Consider the following 24,613-nt stretch of genomic DNA (forward strand, 5'->3'; position numbering starts at 1 on the left):
TTTGGTTGATAACTTTTTGCCGGTTTCCAGATTAACTGAAGCACAATTTTAACCAATTAAAACCCCTTTTTAATAATCTTGAATGCATATGATGACATGTAATGCAGATGCATGAAATGAATGCAAAAAGAAACGTCAATTCTGATTCAATTTCTTCTTAGAAAACTTTATTGATAAACAAAATTCTTTACATAAAATGGATTACAGACATCGCTTTGCCCTAATGCTCAGAGCCTTAACTTCTTTCAACAATGAAGCTAACTCCTGACCCCGGTCCGATTCTAGTTCATACTTTACACTTAAAACATCAGCCTGAATCGCCATTGTTTGCAAATGATCAGCTACCTCCCGAACCTGAGCAATAGCTCTGCCCATAATGTAATCCCTGTTCTGAAATTGATTCTGCGAATGATGAAGTTGCTCCCTCCAACGCTCTTCGTTTCCTTTCAATGATTCGATCCGTTGTCTACAGCCTTATAATGTGTACTCCAATTCTTCTATCCTCTTTTTCAATTCTTCAATCTTGCACAGACTTGTCTTTAATTCCACTACAGAATTACGACTTCTATTCGCAGCAAGTGATCTCTCGAGTTTTGCTATTCTAGCTTTTAAGTCCGCTTGATAGTTTTAAGTTTCTAACACCTGCCGCTCTAAGGTCTCTTTCTAAACTTGAGTCTCTCGGGACTTTCTTTCCCACCAATCAGTTTTGCTTCTTTCTTCCTGGATCTCCTGTCGCCACTGCTCTGAAGTCTTTCCCAGCCCGGCAGTTCTCATTGATACTCGTAACCTCTTGTAATCCGTCTTCAACCTATCGAGATCCTCCTCTACTTTATTCTTCCCCTTCTTTAATTTTTTAGCTTCTAATTTTTGGACGTCGACGTCTAGCCTCAAATGCATCTTCTCTTCTTTCAACCACTCTATTTTCTTTTCAAGTTCTAAATTCCTCTTTTCAAAATCTCGTTTTATAATCTCCAACTCTGATGGGATCACTTGTAGATACTTTTCCATTGGTCGAACACTTTCCAAGTTTAACTCCGGGATGTTATCATTAATCCTTTTATGTCACCACTCACCATACTCTGGAGTTGTCATCGAACCTACAACTAGCCTTTTCATCCTGTGAACCTGATTCCAAGCCTGAGAAATTTCCTTCACCTTTTTTCTTGTAATTGTCTCATCGGTACGAGAACTCACATTGAGCTAAACCATATGTTGCCGGCACAAACTGTCTTGAATTGTATTGCTTTAGAACCAGCAAAGGTACATATCCGACGGCTCCCCAAATCCCAAGCAACGGAACCCAATCAAAGCTTCCACAACGGTAAAGAATTCCATCAGGAATCAACCAAGGAGCTCTCCATTCCACATCATCCTTTTGAAGATTTTGCAGAATTGCTATCCAATTTTCTTCTGATATATCGTCCATTCTGGGGGTAGCCACTATCTCCTTTAACGGGGAGTAATGCTCAAAGAAAACCCGATACAAAACTTTGTTAACCTTCCAGAAATGACTATGGAACCAAGCTATCAACAGTTGCGCACAATCTATAAATCTGCCTTCACCAGCTCGTCTACACGCATTCAAATATCTAAACGTTTCAGCCAAAATTGTAGGAATAGGTGTGACCCCTTTACCCAACCGATCAAAAAGATCTAAAACAGCTTCGTCAACATGCCCCAGTGCCCTAGGGAAAATCACTAACCCGTAGATACTAAAAGCAAACACATCAACCTTCTTTTTTCCATCAAGATGTGCTAGGATCAAATCTCGCAAATTCCTCCATGGGATACATTCACACTCGCCCTTCTGTTTAATCCTGGATGTGATCCATTGTTCGCTCATTCCCGTAATACTCATTAATTTCTTCCAAAATTCTTAGACATATGCGGCTTTGGAATATGCTTTATCAACCTGAAGCCTAGGGCAATGCAGTAAAGTCGTATATTCCCCTACTGTAGGCACCAAATCTACATTCTCAAAAGTAAAACAGCTATATGCAGGATTCCAATATTGAGCGAGAGTGCGAAACAGTCGCTTATCCACCTTGATGCTAAGTAAGTACGGCAAGTCCCCAAATCTCACTTAACTCCTGAAGGCTATTCACACTAATACGAGTGTAGTCCCAAAGCTCTGACACATAATCCTTAGCTAGACAGTCTCCCTTTTCCAATTGCACTTTCTCTGACTTTATACGGACAATGGCATTGTCTTCCACTTTATCAAGAAAATCGTTTGCCATGACAATTTTCTAATTTGGTGACTGAACTCGACTCGACACTCCTTGAAATATGCAATGACATGCAACATATCAACAAAACACAAACAAGTCAGTATAACACCACAACAATTCAAAGCAAGTATAACAAAATCAAGCATCTATCCGGGTAATCGCTAGAGGTTGGAATAATTCTAACCAAGTTGGTCTCCTAAGTCAGCTATATGAGGTTTGGTTCTAGAGTCAAGGTACCTGAACTAGCAGATTCCTCGATCTTCACCCATTATAGGCTCATATAGACCGAGTTCGGTTTAGGGGAATACATTTCCCTATGGCTGCACGGAGATGAAAATCTCACGAAGACATAGGTACGGATGTATCCCGAAAGTGATCCACTATCCTGCACGGAGGTGAAAACCTCACAAAGGAGTAGCTTCTCACTCTCACTTAGAGGAGTAAGACAAAAATAGCCTTCATGCAATATGATGACAAAATATAAAATTCAATTTACAGTAATCATGTAAACAAATGGAACATAATTGAATAACGATATAATGTAAAAGATAAATATCAATTTAAACTTAAACTAGAAGCAATTAGACAAATAATAGGCAAATACAAACATTGACCTTAATCATATCGTACAAACATCCATATTAATAAATTTGAAAATAATGTCATACTAAATATCAAAATAATAATAGAAAATGAATTAAAATAAGAATTGATTTGTTTAAAAACATTTTTTGAAGACAAAATTAAATATAATAAAACAATTTTTAAAATGTAATAACAACAAATTATAATAAAAATATTAATAAATTTAAAATCGGAACTTGAAATTATACCAAAAGAAAAATACAAAATTAAATAAATATAGTAGATTCAAAAAATTATTATTAATATATTTAAAATATAAAATACAAACTAAAATAATAATTTATTATATCTTAAATTATAATAATTGTAGATTAAAAAAACATCAAAATCGAATGTTACAAAATGTTAGATTTTATAATATGTGAAAATAGGATTAAATATTGTTGAATCTTAAGAAAGAAAACCAAATTTATACTAAATCAAAATTTATTTCAAAACTAAAGGACCAAATCAACAATTAAACGCAAACGTTGAGATAATTTCAATCAATCACAGAAACGGCCCCGTTTAAGCTTGGGTCTAAATGAAAAATAAGTTAAATACACGGTATAAATTACAAATAATTAAAGAAATCAAGTTGTAATTTCGATAAACACGTAGGGACCTATTGAATAAATAGACCAGACGATCCTTAATGCGCAGATCCTTCCCGGATCGGGTCTTCAAACGATGCCATTTCAGAGCCATTGCATTGAGTCTAAACGACAACATTTTAAAATCGTGCTTAAAGGTAAAAAAACCTTAAAAATCTATTCACTTTGAAAACCTAAAGGGGAACCAATGTTCCCTACGCCGTTTGGTGTTCAGAGGCCAATCGAATGGCTGCCGATTCAAGCCCGTTATCTGATGATGACAGAGAGGGCCTGAATCCCGTCACCAGGTGCGTTCTCTCTTTTCCCTATTCTGTTTGCTCTCTTAACTAATGACTATTGAACACAAAAAAGAAAAGAAAAAGAAAAATAATGAAGAAAAGAAACTCGGAATCACCTTTTAATATTTTTTCTTTGTATTCTGAATGTGCGTAATCCTTTTACAGCGTTCGAATCGGTCTTCTTATAGCCTGATTTACAGAAAAATAATGAGAATAAAAAAAGGGTTCCCCTATTCTGTTCTTTTCCTATTTGCTGCTGCTTCCGTGTGTTGTTTTTTTTTTGCAGGTATTCGGCCAGCCTGGAGGTACGGAAGTGGCCGTACGGAGGCGTGCGTGGCTGGGAGGCGTGGTGGTCCACGTGAGAGGGCAATTGCTGCGTTGCTGCCCTAGGGTTTCTGAATTTCTTTGGTGTTGGCTTGGGCCAAGTTAGGTTTTGGGTTAGGTATCGGGCCACTGTAACTGGGCCAATCAGGTTTAGTGTTCTGGTTATAGGCATTTGGGCTAATTGGGACTTTGAATTTTGTAATCGGGTTTGGGCTTTGGTTTGTAACCTGGACTGATGTTAGGGACATTTAAAATTTGCTTTTATGTTGGTTTTATTTATTTTATTATTTTTTTATCGGGCCGGGCAAATTGAGCCTATTACACATGCTAATGTGATTTTCATGATAAATGTGAAAAAGTTATTTTTCCAAGTTGATAAAAAATTTTAAAAAATTATTAAGACAAAATTAACTTCATTTAAAATTTATGTTGTGATTTTTTATAAGGTAGATTATCTTGTTATTCACTCTAAATACGTGTCGTTCCTATTCAGGTTGTCCAAATTTTTTTGTTAATTTAGTTTCCCGAAATAGAAATTTATTAAATTGGTCATCCTATTGTTAAATAGTGATAGAATACTGACAGTGCATTTGGAAATTAGCCACTATAAAATTAGGGTAAACTACCCATCAATCACTTTAAATAGGATCATTCCTGTTTTTGTCACCCCAAAATTTTTTTATGCAAATGCACCATTAGACTTCCATTACCATCTAACAATGGAATGACAAATTTGATCAATTTCTTTTTTGAGTGACCAAATTAACAAAAAAAAGTAATTAAGGTGACCAAAATAGAAATAATCCCTATTTAAAGGATATAGTTTACCCTTTTTAATAACTAAGAAATGATGTATTATTTTGTAGTGTACTATGTGTTTGGGTGGGAAATTTGGAGGTGAAATTTCACTTCTATCAAAGTTTTTAAATCTCGCAAAATATATTTACTTAATTTTATAAAAATACAAAATTTCAAAATTTATAAAGAATTTCAAAAGAAGTTTTGAGTAACTCAAATTCTCTATTCAAATTCACCTATAAAATTTCGTTTAATATATATGGTTGGTTCCAGTATAAAGTAATGACATGATGACTTATTTGGCCCTCCAAATTTACAAAAAAAAATAATTTTAGTCGTTCATTTAATTTGTCGTCTCTTTTAGTCTTTAAACTTATGTTACTTATCAAATCACCCTAAAATGAATAAAAAACTTAACGTTTGTTAAATTTGCTAATGTGGCATACACGTGAATTTTCACACAAATGTCATGTAGGCAATTAATTAATTATTTTAAATTTTCAAAATATCAAAAAAATTATAAAAAATATTTTTTAAAATTAAAAATTATAAAAAAATTAATTTTTAAGAAACTAAATTAATTGCTAATGTGGCATATACGTGGATGCCACACCATGTCAACAAAGTTAACAAACGTTAACTTTTCCATCCATTTTTAAGTGATTTGACAGACAATGGAAGTTTAAGAGTTAAAAGGGGAAAAATTAAATGGCGGGCTAAAATGACTTTTTTTTTGTAAAGTTAGAAGGCCCAATAAGTCGATATGCCTAAAATAAATAGCATAATGACATAATGATAATTTTAGCCCCTAAAATTTGCATTTTTTGTCAATTTGGCCATTATTATTTTTAGTTAAAGTTGACCATCAATATTTTAAAAAAAGTAATTTAATCATCAACCTTTCAAAAAGAGTCAAATTGTTGTTTGTTTAACAAAAATACTGATTAAAATATTATTTTTTTAACATGACGGCTTGCATGGCAATCTAAGTGTACTTTATGCTAATTTTTTGAAATTTTATAAACTTTTTATACTATTATTATTATTTTATTTTTTGAATATTTTTATAAATGTTAAAATATAAAACAAATAATGACGTGCTAGCATGAAGCACACGTGAATTACTACGCAGGTTGCCTGTAACACCCCTAACCCGAATCCATCGCTGGAACAGGGTTACGGAGCATTACCGAAGTTTACAAATTAATTATCAGACATTTCATTTCATCTAGCATTCATATTTGAAACCAATCAAAATCATACATATTGTCCCTTAAATGAGCCCTCGAGACCCAAATTTACGCATTAGAAACACATAGGGACTAAGTCGAAAACTCAAAAAAAAATTTGAAAATATTTTAAGTTTCCAACACTGCAGGGGTCACATGGTCGTGTTTCAGCCTGTGTGCGTGCCCGTGTGAGTATACTGACTTGGGTCACACGGCCAAGTCACACGCTCGTGTGCTAGGTCGTGTGAGCATTCTGTTTTGTGCAAATTTAAGATACAAGGGACATACGACCGTGTCACCAGGCCATGTGTCACACACGGTTAAGACACACCCCCGTGTCTCTGCCCATGTGGATGAAAATAGGTCATTTTACAAGCCATATTTCTCACCCAATTTTGTGTCTATCTACAATCAACATTACACATATCAACAAACCATAATTAGACATCCAAAACAAGCCAAAATAAGTGGCTAAACTTAACAAATTACATATAGGCCATCATTAAACAAAATACCTATACATGTCATTATAACCAACATCAAAACATTCGAAAGTACCGATAGAACCAAAGAATAGTGTGATATATCTCCAACAAGCTTCCAACCCAATCGAGCTTCTGATAATCTGTAGGGTAAATAAAAACAAATACATAAGCAATGAATGCTTAGTAAGCTCGTATAAACTTTAATCATAATACTTCCTTTTCAAATATGAAATGTATTCTTACCAAGAATAATCTAATATTGCTACCACAATACTCATGAAGTTATATTTAACAACTCGCTATGTGAATAAATCTACAATATCACTTATACATAATATTCCTAGCATAGTAGGATTTTAAACAACTTTAACTCTTCCAAAATTTCTTTATTTTCATTTGTGTTTCTTTACTTTCCACACTCATTCCATATGCATAACACACCAGTCATAAGCATATCATTCAACTATAGATACAAGCTAATACATTTAAACATAGACATTTTTCAAATTAATCACACGATAACTCATTTTATAAGAAATTGCATAACTTAAAACTTACCGCTATTTCATGAGCACAAATATATTTTCATTTGAGTACTTACCCTTTCAACGCATCATATAATAAACATATTACCATTTAACCAGTAACTTGGCACTTGTCTAAGCGTCAATAACAACACTTGTTAGTGTACGTGAACATAATTTATATAAATTCAAAATTGATAAACTTATTTTATCAACATATCAAGATATTGATATATATACATATCATGATACATATCATTCTATTACTGTTTCTTCATATACATATATCATCCAAAAACAACTCCTGTTATTTTACCATTTGAAGAATGACTTACGGATATGAGTACATCGTTTTCAGAAGCCTGAAGGTTGAATAGAAGCTCATGAGAGCTAAACAGAAAGTAAACATGAAATTTCGCAACAAATTCTGAACCTCGATTTACTTGGGTAATTTTTCGTCAATTCATCCTTTACATTTTCCGTCAATTCATCATTTACATTCGTAGTGCCATAACCCAGTTATGGTATTATCATCAAAATGCCATAGCGCAGCTATGGTCTTACATATAAACACAGCCACGGTCCAGCCATGGTTTTACGTTCATAGTGCCATAACCCAATTATGGTCTTATCATTAGAATGCCACAGCCTAACTATGGTCTCACATATAAACACTGCCATGGTCCAACAATGGCCTTACGTTCATAGTGTCATAACCCAGTTATGGTCTTTTCATTAAAATTCAATAGCTCAGCTATGGTCTTACATTTAAACATTGCCATGGTCCAACCATGGTCTTATCCGTCAATTCGTTCTTTGCCACGAAATGATCGTACTCAATCCTGCGTTCTACTCGTTTTAAACATTCAATTCAATTTTCATACTTTTACAATAATCTTAATTTCAACAACAAAATATGAATAAATATATTATAACATTCCTAAATTAAAAAATAATCGTGAAATTTTAACCATATGTGTAACACCCCTTACCCGTATTCGACACCGAAATAGGGTACGAGGCATTACCGGAGTTTAATAATTAATTTTCAGACATTTCATTTTATCTAACATTCATATTTATAACCAATCAAAATCAAAACATTAATGAGCTAACGTTAATCAAATTAACTTATACACGCCATAATAACCAGAATCAAATCATCCAAAATTACCGATAGAACCAGTGGATAATGTGATATATCTCCAACAAGCTTTCGATAATCATTTCAAAGCATCTAATAACTATACATATTACCAATAATAATTCAATTCCAATATAAAACACACATATATATAATATTCATTACCAAATAGCATTCACTTCAATTGAAATTAAACAAAATATAGTTCATACGAACTTACCAGGCTAAATTGCAGAAATACCAAAATTTAGGAACATTTTAAAAATTTTCTATTTTTCTCGAATTTCCACCCAATTTTGATCTAAATTAAAATTTTATTCAATTTACTACTTTAAATAATAAAACAATTCATTTTATACAATTTGGTTACTTTTTGACATTTTTACAAATTTACCCTTAAATTTTCACATTTGTTCAATTTAGTCCCTGAAACATATAAATTGGTCATTTTTAATAAAAACTCATGCTAGTTGAATAATCATATATTTTCCGCCTCCTCCTCTCCATTCCACATCCTTAATATATATAACATGCTTATATGTAACATTAACTATAATTTCACATTTATTTATATTCATTCAAAGCTGTCCACTTGAGTCATAGTCACTAAATTATTTATATATTGAGCTACAGAAATCCAAATTGAGATCCGTTAATTTTATCTGAAACTAGACTCACATATATTATTACCATAAAATTTTCAAAATTTTTAGTTTAGCCAATAAGTACATTTTATTCTTTAAAGTCATCCTTGTTCTGCTGTCTGACAGTTTCAACTCTTTTTCACTAAAAATTAATTATCTCATCGTACAGGATTCACATGTTGTTACCATTTATTTATATTAAAAATATACTCAGTAAGGATTTAAAAATATAAATTTAAGCCTCTAATTATTTTTTCCAATTTTTTATGATTTTCCAAAGTCAATACATGGGAACCCAAAATCATTCTGACCTTATCTCACAAAACCTATTATATCTCATAATTTACAATTCCATTGCTTACACCATTTCTTTTATGAGAAACTAGACTAAATAAGATTTAATTTCATATTTTTTTCATCCTATAATTCAATTTATACGATTTTTGGTAGATTTTCAAAGTCAGACTACTGCTGCTGTTTCAAAACTATTTTAGTGTAAAATGTTGATAACTAAATTTATAACAATTTCCTTTCCTTTCTCTTCAATATTTTACATCACTTTCTCTTATTTCCCTTTACTAACATAACAAGAATATAGAACCTTATATAATGAAACTTTACCTTAACATCAATTTCCTACTTTTTAAATAATATCAAACTCAAAAGTATATAAAAAATCTTGATGTTCTTACCTTATGCCATTGATTTCAATCTTTAACTTGATTTTCTCCCTCCTCCAGCTTCTATTTCTTGAATCTAACTTGATATTCTAGCTCCCCATAGTCTCCTTATTATCTTTCTCTCTTGATGGATATGAAAATTCTTTTGATTTCTAAGTGAAAATGGTGGATTTTTGGTGAAAGGACCAAATTGTAAAGAAAGCAAAGCTTTCTTTCTTCCCCTCTTCTTCTCACATTAATGCATGCAAAAATGGTGGGAATGGATGGATGCTTTTCATCCTTCTTTCCACATATATATATACTAAATAAATTAATAATAATAAAATAATATCATTAAAAAAATCAAATTAAAATATTAATAAACTAATATTTATTTATTAATCTAAAATATCTCCAACATCATCATTATCTTCTAGATTTCTCTCTCTTATTAATTGACCATTTTGCCCTTTATGATCTTTTAAAATTCCATCCTTGAGTCATCACTTAATTTGATAAAATTGTGATTTAGTCCCTCAAACTTCTTCACCTTTTTCAATTTGGTCCTAATCCATCCATTTTTCTTAGTTTCTAGATTATTCCACCCTTAAAATATTTACACTATTGGTCCTTCAATTTTTTCATATTTATACTTTAACCCCTCAATTTTTGAGTATTTACTCTTGGGTAACAAAACTTTTCTCACTTTTGCAATTTAATCCTTTCTTGGATTAATATGTCATAAATATACTTTCCAATGTTGACATAACTCAATTACCCTTTTTATCACTTTATTTTATTATTTTACCATATCAGTATTTTCATGCAACCTTCCTATCATAATGCAACCCATGTCATAATTTTAAAATAAATTTTTCCTTGTCGGATTTGTGGTCCCAAAACCACTGTTCCATCTAGCCCCAAAATCGGGCTATTACAATATGAACTTACCAGAATTGAATTGTAATAATTGCAATAGTTCAGGGACTATTCCGCTATTTTTCCTTTTTCACAAGTATATACGAAATCTTGATCTAAAATATAAAATTACTCATTCATTAGCATATATTTCAGTTCCACTTCATTTCACTATTTATACGCTTTAATTTTTTTGAATTTACATAATTACCCCAATTTTTACAACTTTTACAATTTAGTCCTTTAACTAATTAATCTATCAAATCAACTAATTTTCCTCAATTAATAATTTATCCAAATATTCTAGGCTATCAAACATCCCTTAATAAAATAGAAATTTAATACCAAACCCTAATATTTTAACCATTTTCACAATTTAATCCTAACATCAATATTTAACAAAATCATTTTATAATATCATCATACAACAAAACTAAAGCTCTAAACCTATTTGATATTAAAAATTTCTTTCAATATATTAATTTAGACAATAAAACAATTCATTTCATGCATTTTGGTCATTTTTGACATTTTTATAAAATTACCCTTAAAATTTTACTTTTATTCAATTTAGTCCTTGAGCTTAAAACATGCAAATTAGCCATTTTTAATGAAAACCCATGCTAGTTGAATATTCATATATTTTCCTCCTGCTCTCCTTTCCACATCCTTAATGTATATAACATGCTGATATGTAATATTATCTATAATTTTACTATTTACTTATGTTCATATCAAAGCTGTCCACTTGAGTCATAGTCAATAAATTATTTATGTCTTGAGATACAGGATTCTAAATTAAGATTCACTTGATGTTTTTGAAACTAGACTCAAATATCTTTCTACCATAAAGTTTTCAAAATTTATAGTTTAGCCAATAAGTACAATAAAATCTTCAAATTTATCCCTGTTCTGCTACTTGACAGCTTTGACCTTTGCTTATTAAAAATTAATTATCTCTTAGTACAAGGTTTGGATGATGTTTTCGTTTATTTCTCTTGAGACTCATCAAGAATTTAAAAATATAAATTTAAACCCCTAATTATGTTTTTACAATTTTTGATGATTTTCCAAAGTCAGAATAGGGGAGCCCGAAATCAATCTGACCCTATCTCACAAAAATTCGTATATCTCATAATATGAAATTCTTTTGATTACACCGTTTCTTCTATGTAAACTAGACTCAATAAGATTTGATTTAATACTTTAATTAACATCTAATTCAATTTCTACAATTTTTGGTGAATTTTCAAAGTCAGACTACTGTTGTTGTCCAAAACTGTTTTAGTGTAAAATGTTGATAACCAAATTTATAACACCCTCCTTTCCTTTCTCTGTAATATTTCTCATCACTTCCTCTTATTTCCCTTCACTAACATATCAAGAACATAGAACCTTATATAATAAAAGTCTACTTTAACATTATTTTCATACTTTTTCAATAATATCAAACTCAAAAATATATTGAAATATTGATGTTCTTACCTTGTCCTATTGATTTCAATCTTTAAGTTGATTTTCTCTCTCCTCCAGCTTCTATTTCTTGAATCTGACTTGATATTCTAGCTTCTCGTTGTCTCCTTATTATTTTTCTCTCTTGGTAGCTATGGAAATTCTTTTGATTTCTAAGTGAAAATGGTGAATTTTTGGTAAAAGGACCAAATTGTAAAGAAGGAAAAATTTTTTTCTTCTCTTCTCACGTGGGAGCATGGAAGGATGATGAAAATTCTTCATCTTTCTTTCTTTTTATACTAAATAAAATAATAATAAAATCTCTCATTAAAATATTAATAAATAATATTTATCTAATTAAATAATTTAAAATATCATCAAAATATCTCTAATATCATCATTGCCTTCTAGGGTTCTCTCTCTTTCTAATTGACCATTTTGCCCTTTATGATCTTTTAAAATTTCATCTTTGAGTCATCACTTAATTTGGTAAAATTATAGTTTAGTCCCTCAGAATTCTTCACTTATTCAATTTGGTCCTAATTCATCCATTTTCCTTAGTTTTTAGATCATTGCACCCTTAAAATATTTGCACTATTGGTCATTCAAGTTTTTCATATTTACACTTTAACCCCTCAAATTTTGAGTATTTACTCTTGGGCAACAAAACTTTTCTCACTTTTGCGATTTAATCCTTTCTTGAATTAATATGTCATAATATACTTTCCAATGTTGACATAACTCAAAATTTCCCTTTTTTTTCACTTTATTTCATTATTTTACTATATAAAGGATACTATCTTACTTTCTTTCTGTAGTAATTTTTGGGGTATCATATTGCCACACTAACATCGTTAGAAAATTAATATTTTAGTTGACATTTTCATTAAATAAAGTGATTTGATTCTTTTTGAAAAGATAATAGTCAAACTTAGCCAAAAAAAGGAACAAATTTGATAAAATATGTAAACATTGAGGGCAGCCTAACATAAACTTCAAATGTATATTTTAATTATAATATATATTTAAAAATATTTACATATTTTTACAAATGTATAGATTTAACCAGGGGCAAAGCTAGAAAAAAATTTTAGGGGGTCGAAATGAAATTTTAATTTTTAATAGTCTATATTTTTATAATTTTTAAAGGATTAAATTAAATTTTTATAATTTTAGGGGCGCCAAAGTGTAATTTTATCTTTACTAATTTAAAATTTTAAAATTTTCTAAATGGCCAAACAATAATTTTCCATTTTAAGAGGGCCAGGGCCCTTGCCAGCCCCCCTAAATTAGCCTTTGGATTTAACAAATTAATGCGCTTTTATACTTTCTAAATATATATTACATCGAAACCTAACTGATTTATTTATCATGTATACACAAATCTAAAATTTGATAACAGCTAGGTTAGAGAAAGGTACTAGAGCAACCCCATTTACCAAACTGGATCAAGGCTTTTTCTTCTTTTATTATTGGACTGTTTTATTTTTGTTTCGGATTTCCTTAAATTTTATTATGTTTGTCTTTTGGGCCTGTTTTTTTTTCTAATAAAGGATCTAGGTATTTTATCTAAAAAAAATTGAGATCTAAGTTACTAAATACAACATTAAGAAATTAAATTATTAAATTATTAGTAAATTTATGATTTGGTCATTTAACAAGGGGTAAGCGTTTGGTTGAATTAAATTGAGTGAAAAAATTTCGAGTTAATCGAATTGGCGAGTCCTATTTTATCTTCCTAACTCAATTTGAATTTTTTTCAAATGAGTTGAATGAAATGAAATTCTAGTCGAGTCAAATCAAGTGAAATTATTCGAGTTAAATTAAAAAAATTAAACATGTCAAATTAAAATCTTGTTATAGTATAACTAATTCCATATTAGAGCACATAAATTTGAAACCATATATATTTGAATTTATTTTCAAAGCAAAATAAAATAAAAAGATACTTTAGTATGATAAACTTGAATCATTAATTAACTTATTTAGGCCCCCAAAATTATTATTTTTGAAATTTTTTAAAATTTTAACTTTCTTTATATATTCTTTAGATTTTTTTTTTAAAATCTTATTATTTTTAAAATTGTAGCACCATCGACGAGTAGAAGAACATATTTTAGATCAAAGTTGACTTGAGAGTTAGTGTCGGAGATTGGGGGAAGAAAGCTATTTGGATTTGGTTTGTAGATTTGTGACATTTAAAGTTGTTTCATGGAAAAAAAAAACTGAACTGTAAAAGAGAAAGGGAATGTAGGTTTTCGATTGGTGCAGGTTGTGCAAACAAAGAAGACCATATAGCAGCGATTTTAACATTCCAATAACGTAAATGAAAACTTTCGAATAGTTCAATGATTATTTTGTAATTTGTTGAAGTTGAGTGATTAAAATGTAAATTTGCTAAGAGTTTAGTGACATCGAGCGTAATTTACCCAAGAAATTATGCAAATATAGCAGTTTTAGATTGACACCGGATTACACGTGATGCATAAGAACCGTTCGTAACCTGCAATTTAAATTAAACACATGATTGAGAACCAAACATTTCAATTTAATCCTCATCACTACTCATTAGCGAATAGAAGGTAAACGTTTGTCAGCCTCTACTTTATATATTTGCTGTCTTCCTTTCCAATGTGGGACTTTTCTGTATAAAATCCCAATCAACCCCTCCATTTTAACGACAAAAAGAACGCATCCCACAATTTAAAAAAATCAGGTTAAAGAAACATGGCTAACAAGCAACAACCATCGTTCACATTGGCCTTTGTTGCAGCGGCCTTGATTCTCCTTGCCGGTCAAGTCACGGCCAGACGTGAAATCATAGAAGTCAAAGGTCGCGCAGTAACGGACCCTATCCTCGAAGCCAAACTAATAGACATGCTTGAAGAAACAGAGCGTACAAAGGATAAGGTACCGGTACTTGGTAACAGCGAGATGGTTAAGTATTGTGATAATGCTTATGGAATGTCCATAGAAAACTTGAAAAAGGCATTGGGTATGCTTCAACGTGGTATTAAATCACCCCAAGGTTTCAAAGAACTCGAAGCCATCGTGTTGGTAGTGATGAAGGCTTATGAGGAATGTGATCATGTTTTTGCAGAGAATGCTAAGCCTTCACCTTTTGGTATTAGTAATACTAAATTGAAATCATTGGGCACTAAGTGTAAGCAATATGCTGAAGAGGATGCTAAACAGAACTAAGTAATGTATGTGTATCTGTATGTGTATGAAGGTTGATGTTTCTTGGATGCTTGGATTGGGATGTAATATTTTTAACAACAAAACTTAAATATAGAGAGATTCAAGATCATTGAGCATGCTTGGGAATGTACTTTTGAGAACAATTTCTAATTTTTTAATAGGTAATAATACTTTTTAATTTCACGGTGGAAGAAACCCTTCTCTTTTCTTACTTTAAGAACATAAATTGAAAATAACATAAATTCTCATTCAATTTAAACTCTAAACCCTAAACCGAATCGGAAAGTTTTTGATCTATCCAAAGGGTAATAATATTTAAGAACTTTTCACCATAATATAGTTTTACTTTTTATCTTACAATTGAAAGGGGTGAAAAGAACAAAAAATTTACTATAAAAAAGGTAACATTCCTTGAATAAAATTTGCGTTTTTATCAGTAACCATCCAAAATCTTCTTCACTTGGATATATTTCTGTTAATATGTCAGACATTACTGTTTTGGGTGTCAAACGGAGTTCATTGAGGTCAATGGCAGGGTTATTATGTATTAAGAACACCCCGGGGCCAATATCAGACCATCAACATCAATAGGAAGAAGTAACTTTTGCCATAAGCATCCTGTAGAGAAGAGCTCAGGTGGTTGAACGATTGTTACAACTTCATCATTTTTATGTAACATTCCGGTTACGGTTACGGTGTTGCCTTCCTGTATGTACCTGCAAGTTGTTAGTGTTTGAGTAAGCATAGGCAAAAGGCAGCCAGGAATTCGAGATTCATGTTTGTATATGCAGGGTTACCCTTCTTCCAGACGTAGTAGACGGGCATCTGCGGAAAGGTTTCTTTCTCGTAACCAATTGGTGAGGTGAGGAGATAGGACTCTACATTGTTTCGTAGTAGTGACGAGTTTGCTGTCGGTGATCAAGGGGATAACTTTACAACCCGAACCGGCTTTTACCATGGCTCTGATACCGGATATGCGATCGGTTATATAGAAATCTGTAGAAAACCTCTGTCATGCAAAACAAAGTCAAGCAAAATAAAGAAACTCTACATAAACATTTCTATTTCTTACAGACACCACATTTAAGAGAACACGGATATGTTTGAAAGAACAATCGAGACGATAAACATATTGAATGTGAAGAAGCAACCTGCTTTATACTAAGTATCAGATCAAGAACAGTAGAACAACATTCAGAAACAACAGATTATGTTCATCCAGTTTTCCCACCTAGTTATTCTTCGAGATGTTTAGAGACAAGCTCGATAGAGAAACCATTACGGTCCAAATTATTAACCATCTGGCCTTTGATCCTTTAGACTACAGACTCCTCATAGATAATTGCTATAGATTTGGACCACATACTTAAGGACCACATACAACATACTAGTTGATCTTAAAGCATGCTATAAGTCATTAAGTTGCAAAGTTCACGATTCAGACTGTAAACAGAAGAAATCAGCATGAAATCAGGACAATCGGAGCAAGAAATCAGACTGTAGCATGGAACTCAAGTGCATTGCAATAAATTATTTCTCTTGGCTATGAAAAAACAAAACGAGAACAATGAAGTGTCATTATGGGAACCAAAACTAATACCGGATAAGCAGCGATGGATATAGTTACACAAGTAATCTAACAGAAGATATCATTGCCATTATAATCTAATGCCAAAATGGAACAATGGACGTTGGCAACAATTGTGTTAAGAGCATTCTCATTATAATCTATCACAATCTATCAATGCAACCAAATGGCATCAATTTAATTCAATAAGAACATACACATACACATACCTCACAATAAGCTAGGTTCCATTGAAAGCAAGATCTTTTAACATTAACAGGTTTGAGACCAAATTGTCCATATTCATAGAGAAGAGTAGATGCATATATGCATCTGCCAACCCTTTCATATGAAGTTTCTAAAGATAGATTTCCACATGATGCTACCTACAAAATGAGCAACAACAAAACAGATTAAATTTACCAAATAATGTCAACTTTATAACACGCAAACAAGAAATTTTCAGAAACCAAATGAAAATCCCAAGAAAAATCACAAAAACCCCACAAATTATACGAAATGCAGTTTAAAAAAAAGAGGAAGGAACTTTGAAGTGGAGATGTACCCCAGTGACCTTCACAAGCTGTCCTTCACGTGCAAGTCGAAGATCAGAATCGGGGAAAGAGTTAAGAAAGAACATGAAAGCAGATCTGTTATGGTGTCTCCAATTAATAGCATTCCAAGCTAAAAAAGAAGCAACTAAAGCAGATAGTAAAAGGAAAGAGAGGAAAAAAGCAGCATTATGGACCACAAGAAGGATGAAAATGGAGACAAAGAGACCAATGAAGAAAAGGGGTAAAAGAGTGTAAAAGGCTAAACTTGGTATAGGTTTGCAACTGAAACTAGTTTGGTGCTCTGTTAGGGATGCATTGGACAGGTCGTTCATCACTGAAAAAACAAAGAGAAGTGAGTGAACTGAGAAAAAAAATTTGAAACTTTAAAAATGGGAACTTGTTTTGTGAAAGTAAGGTTTTGCCTTTTGGATAATGAGAGATCCGGCCAAAAAAACTGTAGATCTTTTTCTTCATTGAGTCAAAGTTGGGCTATTTGTCTTTAGGACTCTTAAGAAAGATTAAGGTACACAGCCCATATGAAACAATGGAGTCCACCAATTTTGGGAATGAGTAGGGGTGTGCAAAATTCGGGTAAAACCGAAAAAATTCTGTTAATCGACCGAATTCGGTTAACCGGTCGGTTAACCGAATTTTTTCGGTTAATCGAAAAAATTAATAAATAAAATTATAATATATAAATAGGCCCACTATTCACCTAAACCCAATCCAAACTCAAGTATTCAACCCAACCCAATTACCCAACCCAACCCAATCATAAAAATTATAAATAATTTAATAAATAAAAATAAAATTCTAAAATTAAAACTAAAACTAAAACTAAAGTCTAAAAGTCTAAAAATAATTTAATTATGTAGTGATTCAATTCGGTTAATTCGGTTAATTCGGTTAATTCGGGTAATTCGGGTAATTCGGTTAATTCGGGTAATCCGGTTAATTCGGTTAATTCGGGTAATCCGGTTAAGTCGGTTAATTTTTAACCAAAAATAAAAAATATATAATTTTCGGTTAATTCGGTTAACCGACCGAATTAACCGAAAAAATTTCGTTTCGGTTAATTTTTTTTGAAAAAACTTCGGTTCGGTTAACGGTTAAAAATTTTGAAAGGTCGGTTAATTCGGTTAATGTTATTTCGGGTCGGTTAACCGGTCGGTTACCCGAATGAACACCCCTAGGAATGAGTACCATTGGAACCCTCTGTACTTTTATCCTCTCGACTCAAAGATGGGCAAATCAATCCCTATACGTTAGATCAAAGAGTAAATTGATCATTCAGTTAAAATTTTTATCCATTTTCATTGTTAAAAATTGGATCATGTATGTTAGAATGAGGTACATATGGCACGCCACGCGAAATTATTTGGTTATTCTGTCAACAATGCCAATTTTTAACAATAGAATTTGATGAAATTTTTTACTAGAAAGGACCAATTTTCTCTTTAATCTAACATATAAGGATTAGTTTGCTCGTTTTTTTAGTAAAGGGGACAAAATGTAATCTAATTCCTAGTACAGAAACCTTCATGGTACTTTTACTCCAACTTTGTCAATGCTCATCACTTCATAAGATTAAAATAGTAAAAGTACAATCGAGGTTCTTGTACTAATAGTTAAATTGTATTTTGCCCCATTTACTCTAAAAATGAGCAAATTATTTTATTATTAGATCAAAGAGAAATTGATACTTTTTATACAAAATTTCATTTATTTCTACTATTAAAAACTGGCATGACTAACATAATAGTTAGACAGTTACACATGGTGTGCCACATGTACCTCATTCTAACATACAAAGACCAATTTTTAACAGTTGAAATGGATGGAATTTTTAACAAAATTGACCAGTTTGCTATTTGATCTAACATACATGGACTAATTTACCCAATTAAGTAAAGTGGGCAAAATGTAATTTGACTCCTAATACAATGACTTCTATGGTAATTTTACCGATTAAAACTCAAAACTTTAGGTATCAATCTTCTTATGGTAAAAGTAGAACAAAAATATCGTACTATACCTCGGATTGCATTTTAGCCCCTCGACTGAAAAAAGGGAAAATTAGTCATTGCACGTCTGATGAGTGAGCAAAACAACCCCTCTATTAAAATTTAGCCCTCAACCTTATATATTTATTCAAATTTTAAAACTAATAAGACTAAAGGGTCAAAAGGGCCTTAGTAACAAATTAAAAAAAATCAATTAAGCCCTTTTAAAATTATTAAAAAATCATAAAAATTGTAAACATAATTTATTAAAAATAAGTTATAAAATTTTTATTAAAAAATAACAATACTGACCCATTAAATTTAATGGTTATAAGATTTTTTCTTTTAAAATTGACTTCTATTCTTTTATTGGGTTGGTATTATTAAATTTTTAGTAAAAATTTTATAACTTATTTTTAATAAATTATGTTTACAATTTTTATTATTTTTTAATAATTTTAAAAGGGCTTAATTGATTTTTTTTCTAATTTGTTACTAAAGCCTTCTTGACCCTTTAGTCTTATTAGTTTTAAAATTTTCTAATTTATTTCCAATAAAAGAGTAGGGATCAAATTGAATAAATGTGAAAATATCGAAGGTTAAATTTGTTACTATACCTCATATATAAACACTAAAACAAACATGTAATAGTGGAATTTTAATGGAGAGGCTAGTTTGCTTTCTCATCTAATCTAATGTACAAAGATTAATTTACCGTTTCTTTAGTAGAGGACTAAAATGCAATCTAGAGTATAGTGAAAGGGGTTTTATGGTAGCTTTATCATCTTCTTATCACTCAATACAGGAATTATTAATGGCATAATTTGTGAAGTTGTTTGCTTGTATTTAAGGTGTTAGGTTTACATTTAGGTAACATTAGGTATCCCATGGTGGTTTGGTTTCAATTTGATCCCTTTGTTTGGAATGTTGAAAGCTGAATGTTCTTAAGAATACTGGGTGTTTGTTTGTTAATGTAGTATAAGCCCTACATCTGTCTGGATAATTCCTAGAGAATCCTTGTGGGGATAAAATCTATAACCAAAATTACATAATATTCTGACACAGTCATCATGGGAGAAAAATAATATCTTGATTTTCATGTAATGAGACTTTTCCCCTTTTGTTTTTGTCAATTCAATTTCATCCTTACCAAGCTCTTACTTTCACATTAATTGTTGCATTTTGGCTGTGATTTTTACAATAATAAAAATAAATAGCAGCTTGTACATTATACTTTGGTGGTATCGTTGAAATGGGTAATTACGAATTCAAGATTAGTCTTTATAAATCGTGAAAACATACATGAAAGATTCTTGGGTAAACAACGCTTGTAGTCATCCAACTATTGGTGAGTTTTTTTTTTGGTCAATCAATTATGAAAAGTTATAAAATGGTCACTCAACTATTCAATTTTTTTTCTTTTTTGGTCACTGATTGTTAAATGGCTGATGGAAAGATGATTTGATATCTTTTACAATTGACATAATAGCAACTTTAACCCTCAAAATACTGTGTAAATTTAGTCTTGGTTCTAAAAAAATAACCCTCAAAGCTTACACATTGTGTAATTTAGTCTCTCTTTTTTTCAATTTTGCTTTTCTTTGTGACCCTTTCACTTAAAAAGCTTAAAAAATAAATCTATCGACTAAATTTAATCGGAAACACCCAAAAATCTAAGATAATCATTTCTGTCTTTTCTCATTCTTTTAAAATTAACCCTTAATAAAGTAAAACCGAAAAAAAATGGAGACCAAATTGCACCATGCGTAAATGTTTAAAGTTAACTTTTTTGGAATCAAGACTTAGTTGATACGATGTATAAACGTTTAAGTTACTATTATACCAATTTTAAAAGCTACCAAGTTATCTTTTCCGTTAGTAATTTAATGGTTGAAGATAAAAAAAGGAAGAAGAAAAATTCGAATAATTGGTTACTGAAAAAGAAAAATTAAAAATAACTAAAGTTACCATTTTATAAGTTTATATAGTTGGATGACCAAAACAAAAATTTACTGATAATTAGATGAGTATTGTTTGCCCAATTTTTTCTTAAAATTTATCCCTTTATTTCTAAAATTCAAGAATATTATAATTGTATTTATATTGCTGTTTATATAAGCTATATGTTAATGTCAACTAAATCTTTAATTTAATATTGGTATTGTTGATAGTATAAGAAAACGTAAATTTAAGTACGCTGAAATGCGTTCATTCTTCTATTTAAAGGTTAGGAGGAATTATGAACAATTTTAAGCATGGTATTAATATATATGTTTATGCCCTGAAATAGTTTCCTAAAGAAACAGGGGAAGCTTTATCTGCTATAAAGAACTGCATTTGAAGATTAACATAAAGCTAAGCTGCATTGTCATAGCTGCCATTAATTTCAGTGTAAAAGAAAGTTCAACAGCAATGACCAAAGTGATAATGAATTCATACATCTCTAGTTTTCATCTAAAATTCAAGTGATAACATAATCAAATTGTACCCCTCTCTCCTATCTCCCATACAAGCTACTTTGCCCTCATCACCCTATTGGGATGCTTACACAAAAGAAAAAATTATTTACATCCATTTTTCCTCCATGCTTTATGATTTGTTTCACGACCAAAAATCCCACCACTGATACCCATTACTAGACTGATCAAAAAGACCATCAGTCTCAAAACTATGCCAATCTTCACCACTTGGTCCTAGTTCCACCATGGTTATAAAACTAGTAGGCTCTTGTTCTAGTTCAAAATAGCTTGTCATTATAGTACTATCATCATCTGATAATACCCCAAGTCCATGCTCTGATCTTTCCATTGAAAAACTGTGCTGCTCCTCTGAATCAGACTTGATAGCTTCTCCCTCCATTGTTATAACTTGTTGGTCTCCACAACATTGACCATCATCTTCCTCTTTTGGCTTCTTTACCAAATCCTTCAGCTTCTGCAACTGTTAAAATAGGGATATTCATGTTAGTGCATATAAAAAGGTTTAATATTTGATGTACTGATTGTGTAAAAAGTAGTACCTGAAAGGCTAAAGCTTGTTTTTCTTTCTTTAAGCTCTCGTACTTGGAAGCTAAATTATCATAATTGGATTGTAACATGGTGTAGTCACGTTCGAGTTGCTTCGATTTCCGTCTAGCTCGTTTGTTCTGGAACCATATAGCTACTTGCCTTGGTTGTAACCCCAAGTCTTTAGCTACCTCCAACTTCTTCCTTGGCTCGAGCCTCGACTCTGATTCGAACATCGATTCTAAGGACCGGATTTGTTCGTCGCTGAACCTTCTCTTGTTCTTGTTGTTGTTCTTCTTCTTGGTCGTAGTAATTTCAGGCATGCCGGAAAATGGATCTTCTATGATCCTTTGTGTATATTCTCCTACAAGGATTTGATCTTCTTTCTGTGGTTGAATATGATATGATCGCATTTTTAGAACCCCATAAACCAAAGCATATCTATATCTTGGTCTTGGGGTTTGAGATTGGATTTCTTGTTCTTGCTAGCTACCCTTGTTTATATATGTGTATGTATGTATGTATGTATGTTTATGCATATATGGATTTTTAAGTGATGAGGTATAGTGCTTTTCCTTTTTTGCCTTCTCTTACAAATTATTACCAATTTTCCTTTTGTTTTTTTCTTTGCTTAATCTGTGGGTAAGTGGAAGTCTCGAGGTGTGTGAACATTTAAGGTGGAAAGTAAGGCTCAAAAAATATTTTATAATTTCTTTATTTATTCTCTTAAATAATTTTACATTTTTTTATAAACCTATCATGTTTTTTTAACTCCACAAATGAGTTAAGAAACTACCATGAGTCTCATTTTTTAATTTTTAATTTGTAATTACTATTTAAAGACAAATGACAATTTTTTAATTACTATTTATGTCACACATCACGTTTGCCTAAACCCTTCTTTGTATGAAATATGAGGTTTGAATTTTATTTAAATTCATTTATATCTACAAATATCTAATCTAAACTTATTTTAAGGTCGCCTATATTATTATTTTTATCATTTTTAATTTAGTATTTAATAATTTATTACTTGTGTCCTTTTTGGAGTTAATTTTTTAATTTTAATTTTTATTAATTAACTAAATTATATAATAAATATATTAAAATTACTAAGTTCAAAGTTTTTGAAATATATATTTTAAAATTTATCAATAATAAATTTAAAATAATAACAAGTCAAAGTAAAAAAAAATTGACCACTAAATATTAAGATGGGACAAGTTTATTGAGATTAAGGGACTACGTTTTTACTTTTAGTAAAATGTTGAACATAAATGATTTAATATTTTTTTAATGTTTACAATATTGTAGTTTATATTATTTATATTTAATTTTTATATGACATAAATGATATAATATATAAAAAATAAATTGAATAATTGGAAATTGGGCTAAATTGAATTAAGTTACTGTTTTGAATATTGTAGATTAAGGGTGAGTTTAGATGGGCGGTACGTTTACCTACGGTTAGTGTAAAAATAGCGGTGGTAGTGAAATTATATACTGTAGCGATACTGTAGCATGAGATAAAAAGTAAGCAAAACGCACCGCACCCAATCGCCTATCCAAACCCACCCTAAGTTTGACTCATATTTTAAATAGATTTATTTATTTATTTTGTTCAATTCCACTTTTTAAATCTAATATTTTTATTCAAATCTTTTTAAGTTTCAAATAGAATTTTAAACTTATACGTAGAACAAATTTATAATAAAAAAATAAATTCATAAAAATGTATAGTATAATAGAATTTAATAAAAAAATAAAGTTAAATAAATCATTTTTATCTAATTTTTATTTTTTATATAAATTTTTGATAAATATATTTCTTATTTTTATATTAAAGTTTACATAATTTAGACTAAATTAGTATAAATTAATCACTATTTTCTTAAACTTCGTAATATTCTTTAGCAATAAAACCAGTTGCCTTGGGACAAATATCTTCCACACATGAGCCATAGACCAATAGTGACTTAACACGCGGAAGTTCATCAGTCAAAAAACTTGGTATCACCTTACGTGGTGTTTAAGGTTGAGGTGACGTGTCTAAAATCTTGTGGTTCAAAAAGATTGGCTTATAATAAATGGGACACGTGTCCAACTTTTGGTCCAATATCGTATCTTATTGAAAGTCTGCTTGTGGGGACAATGTACAGGTGTCTGTCTCACTTGGCTTTTTCCTACGTCACTGTCTGCAGGCCACGTGGTGTGCAAAAACAATTTTTTTTATTTTTCAATTTTTAAGACATTATTTGGGTCTTAATCTTATGATTTGTAATGTCAAGATTCAATAAGAAATGGATGTACCAACAACAAGGTGGAAGAATATAGGGTTTTATTTATTTATTTGATT

The 24,613-nt window shown here is 30.8% G+C and overlaps 2 protein-coding genes across 2 annotated transcripts; both read right to left on the reverse strand.

Annotated features, from left to right (window-relative positions):
- Window positions 1–15,378: 15,378 nt before the first annotated feature.
- LOC107945901 (uncharacterized membrane protein At1g16860) lies at window positions 15,379–17,684 on the reverse strand. The gene is made up of 4 exons (XM_016880051.2): window positions 17,258–17,684; window positions 16,923–17,078; window positions 15,923–16,134; window positions 15,379–15,841 (listed from the first exon to the last, which is right to left on the reverse strand). The coding sequence occupies exons 1-4, from the start codon at window positions 17,576–17,578 to the stop codon at window positions 15,673–15,675; spliced, it is 858 nt and encodes a 285-aa protein (XP_016735540.1). The 5' UTR covers window positions 17,579–17,684; the 3' UTR covers window positions 15,379–15,672.
- Window positions 17,685–21,599: 3,915 nt separating this feature from the next.
- LOC107945900 (homeobox-leucine zipper protein ATHB-7) lies at window positions 21,600–22,742 on the reverse strand. The gene is made up of 2 exons (XM_016880050.2): window positions 22,269–22,742; window positions 21,600–22,189 (listed from the first exon to the last, which is right to left on the reverse strand). Exons 1-2 carry the CDS (start codon window positions 22,665–22,667, stop codon window positions 21,851–21,853), a joined length of 738 nt encoding a protein of 245 aa, XP_016735539.1. The 5' UTR covers window positions 22,668–22,742; the 3' UTR covers window positions 21,600–21,850.
- Window positions 22,743–24,613: the final 1,871 nt, after the last annotated feature.

This window comes from Gossypium hirsutum, chromosome D12, assembly GCF_007990345.1.
Source record: "Gossypium hirsutum isolate 1008001.06 chromosome D12, Gossypium_hirsutum_v2.1, whole genome shotgun sequence".
In the NCBI taxonomy this organism is placed as follows: domain Eukaryota; kingdom Viridiplantae; phylum Streptophyta; class Magnoliopsida; order Malvales; family Malvaceae; genus Gossypium; species Gossypium hirsutum.

What these genes read in the sequence shown, in the direction of transcription:
- LOC107945901 (XM_016880051.2), bottom strand. Translation starts at nt 17,578, where the DNA reads ATGAACGACCTGTCCAATGCATCCCTAACAGAGCACCAAACTAGTTTC. An exon ending in GGAACCTAGCTTATTGTGAG is followed by an intron (nt 16,135 to 16,922) that starts GTATGTGTATGT and finishes TTTGCATGACAG; the next exon opens with AGGTTTTCTACAGATTTCTA. An exon ending in CTACTACGTCTGGAAGAAGG is followed by an intron (nt 15,842 to 15,922) that starts GTAACCCTGCAT and finishes AACAACTTGCAG; the next exon opens with GTACATACAGGAAGGCAACA.
- LOC107945900 (XM_016880050.2), bottom strand. Translation starts at nt 22,667, where the DNA reads ATGCGATCATATCATATTCAACCACAGAAAGAAGATCAAATCCTTGTA. An exon ending in AACAAGCTTTAGCCTTTCAG is followed by an intron (nt 22,190 to 22,268) that starts GTACTACTTTTT and finishes CTATTTTAACAG; the next exon opens with TTGCAGAAGCTGAAGGATTT.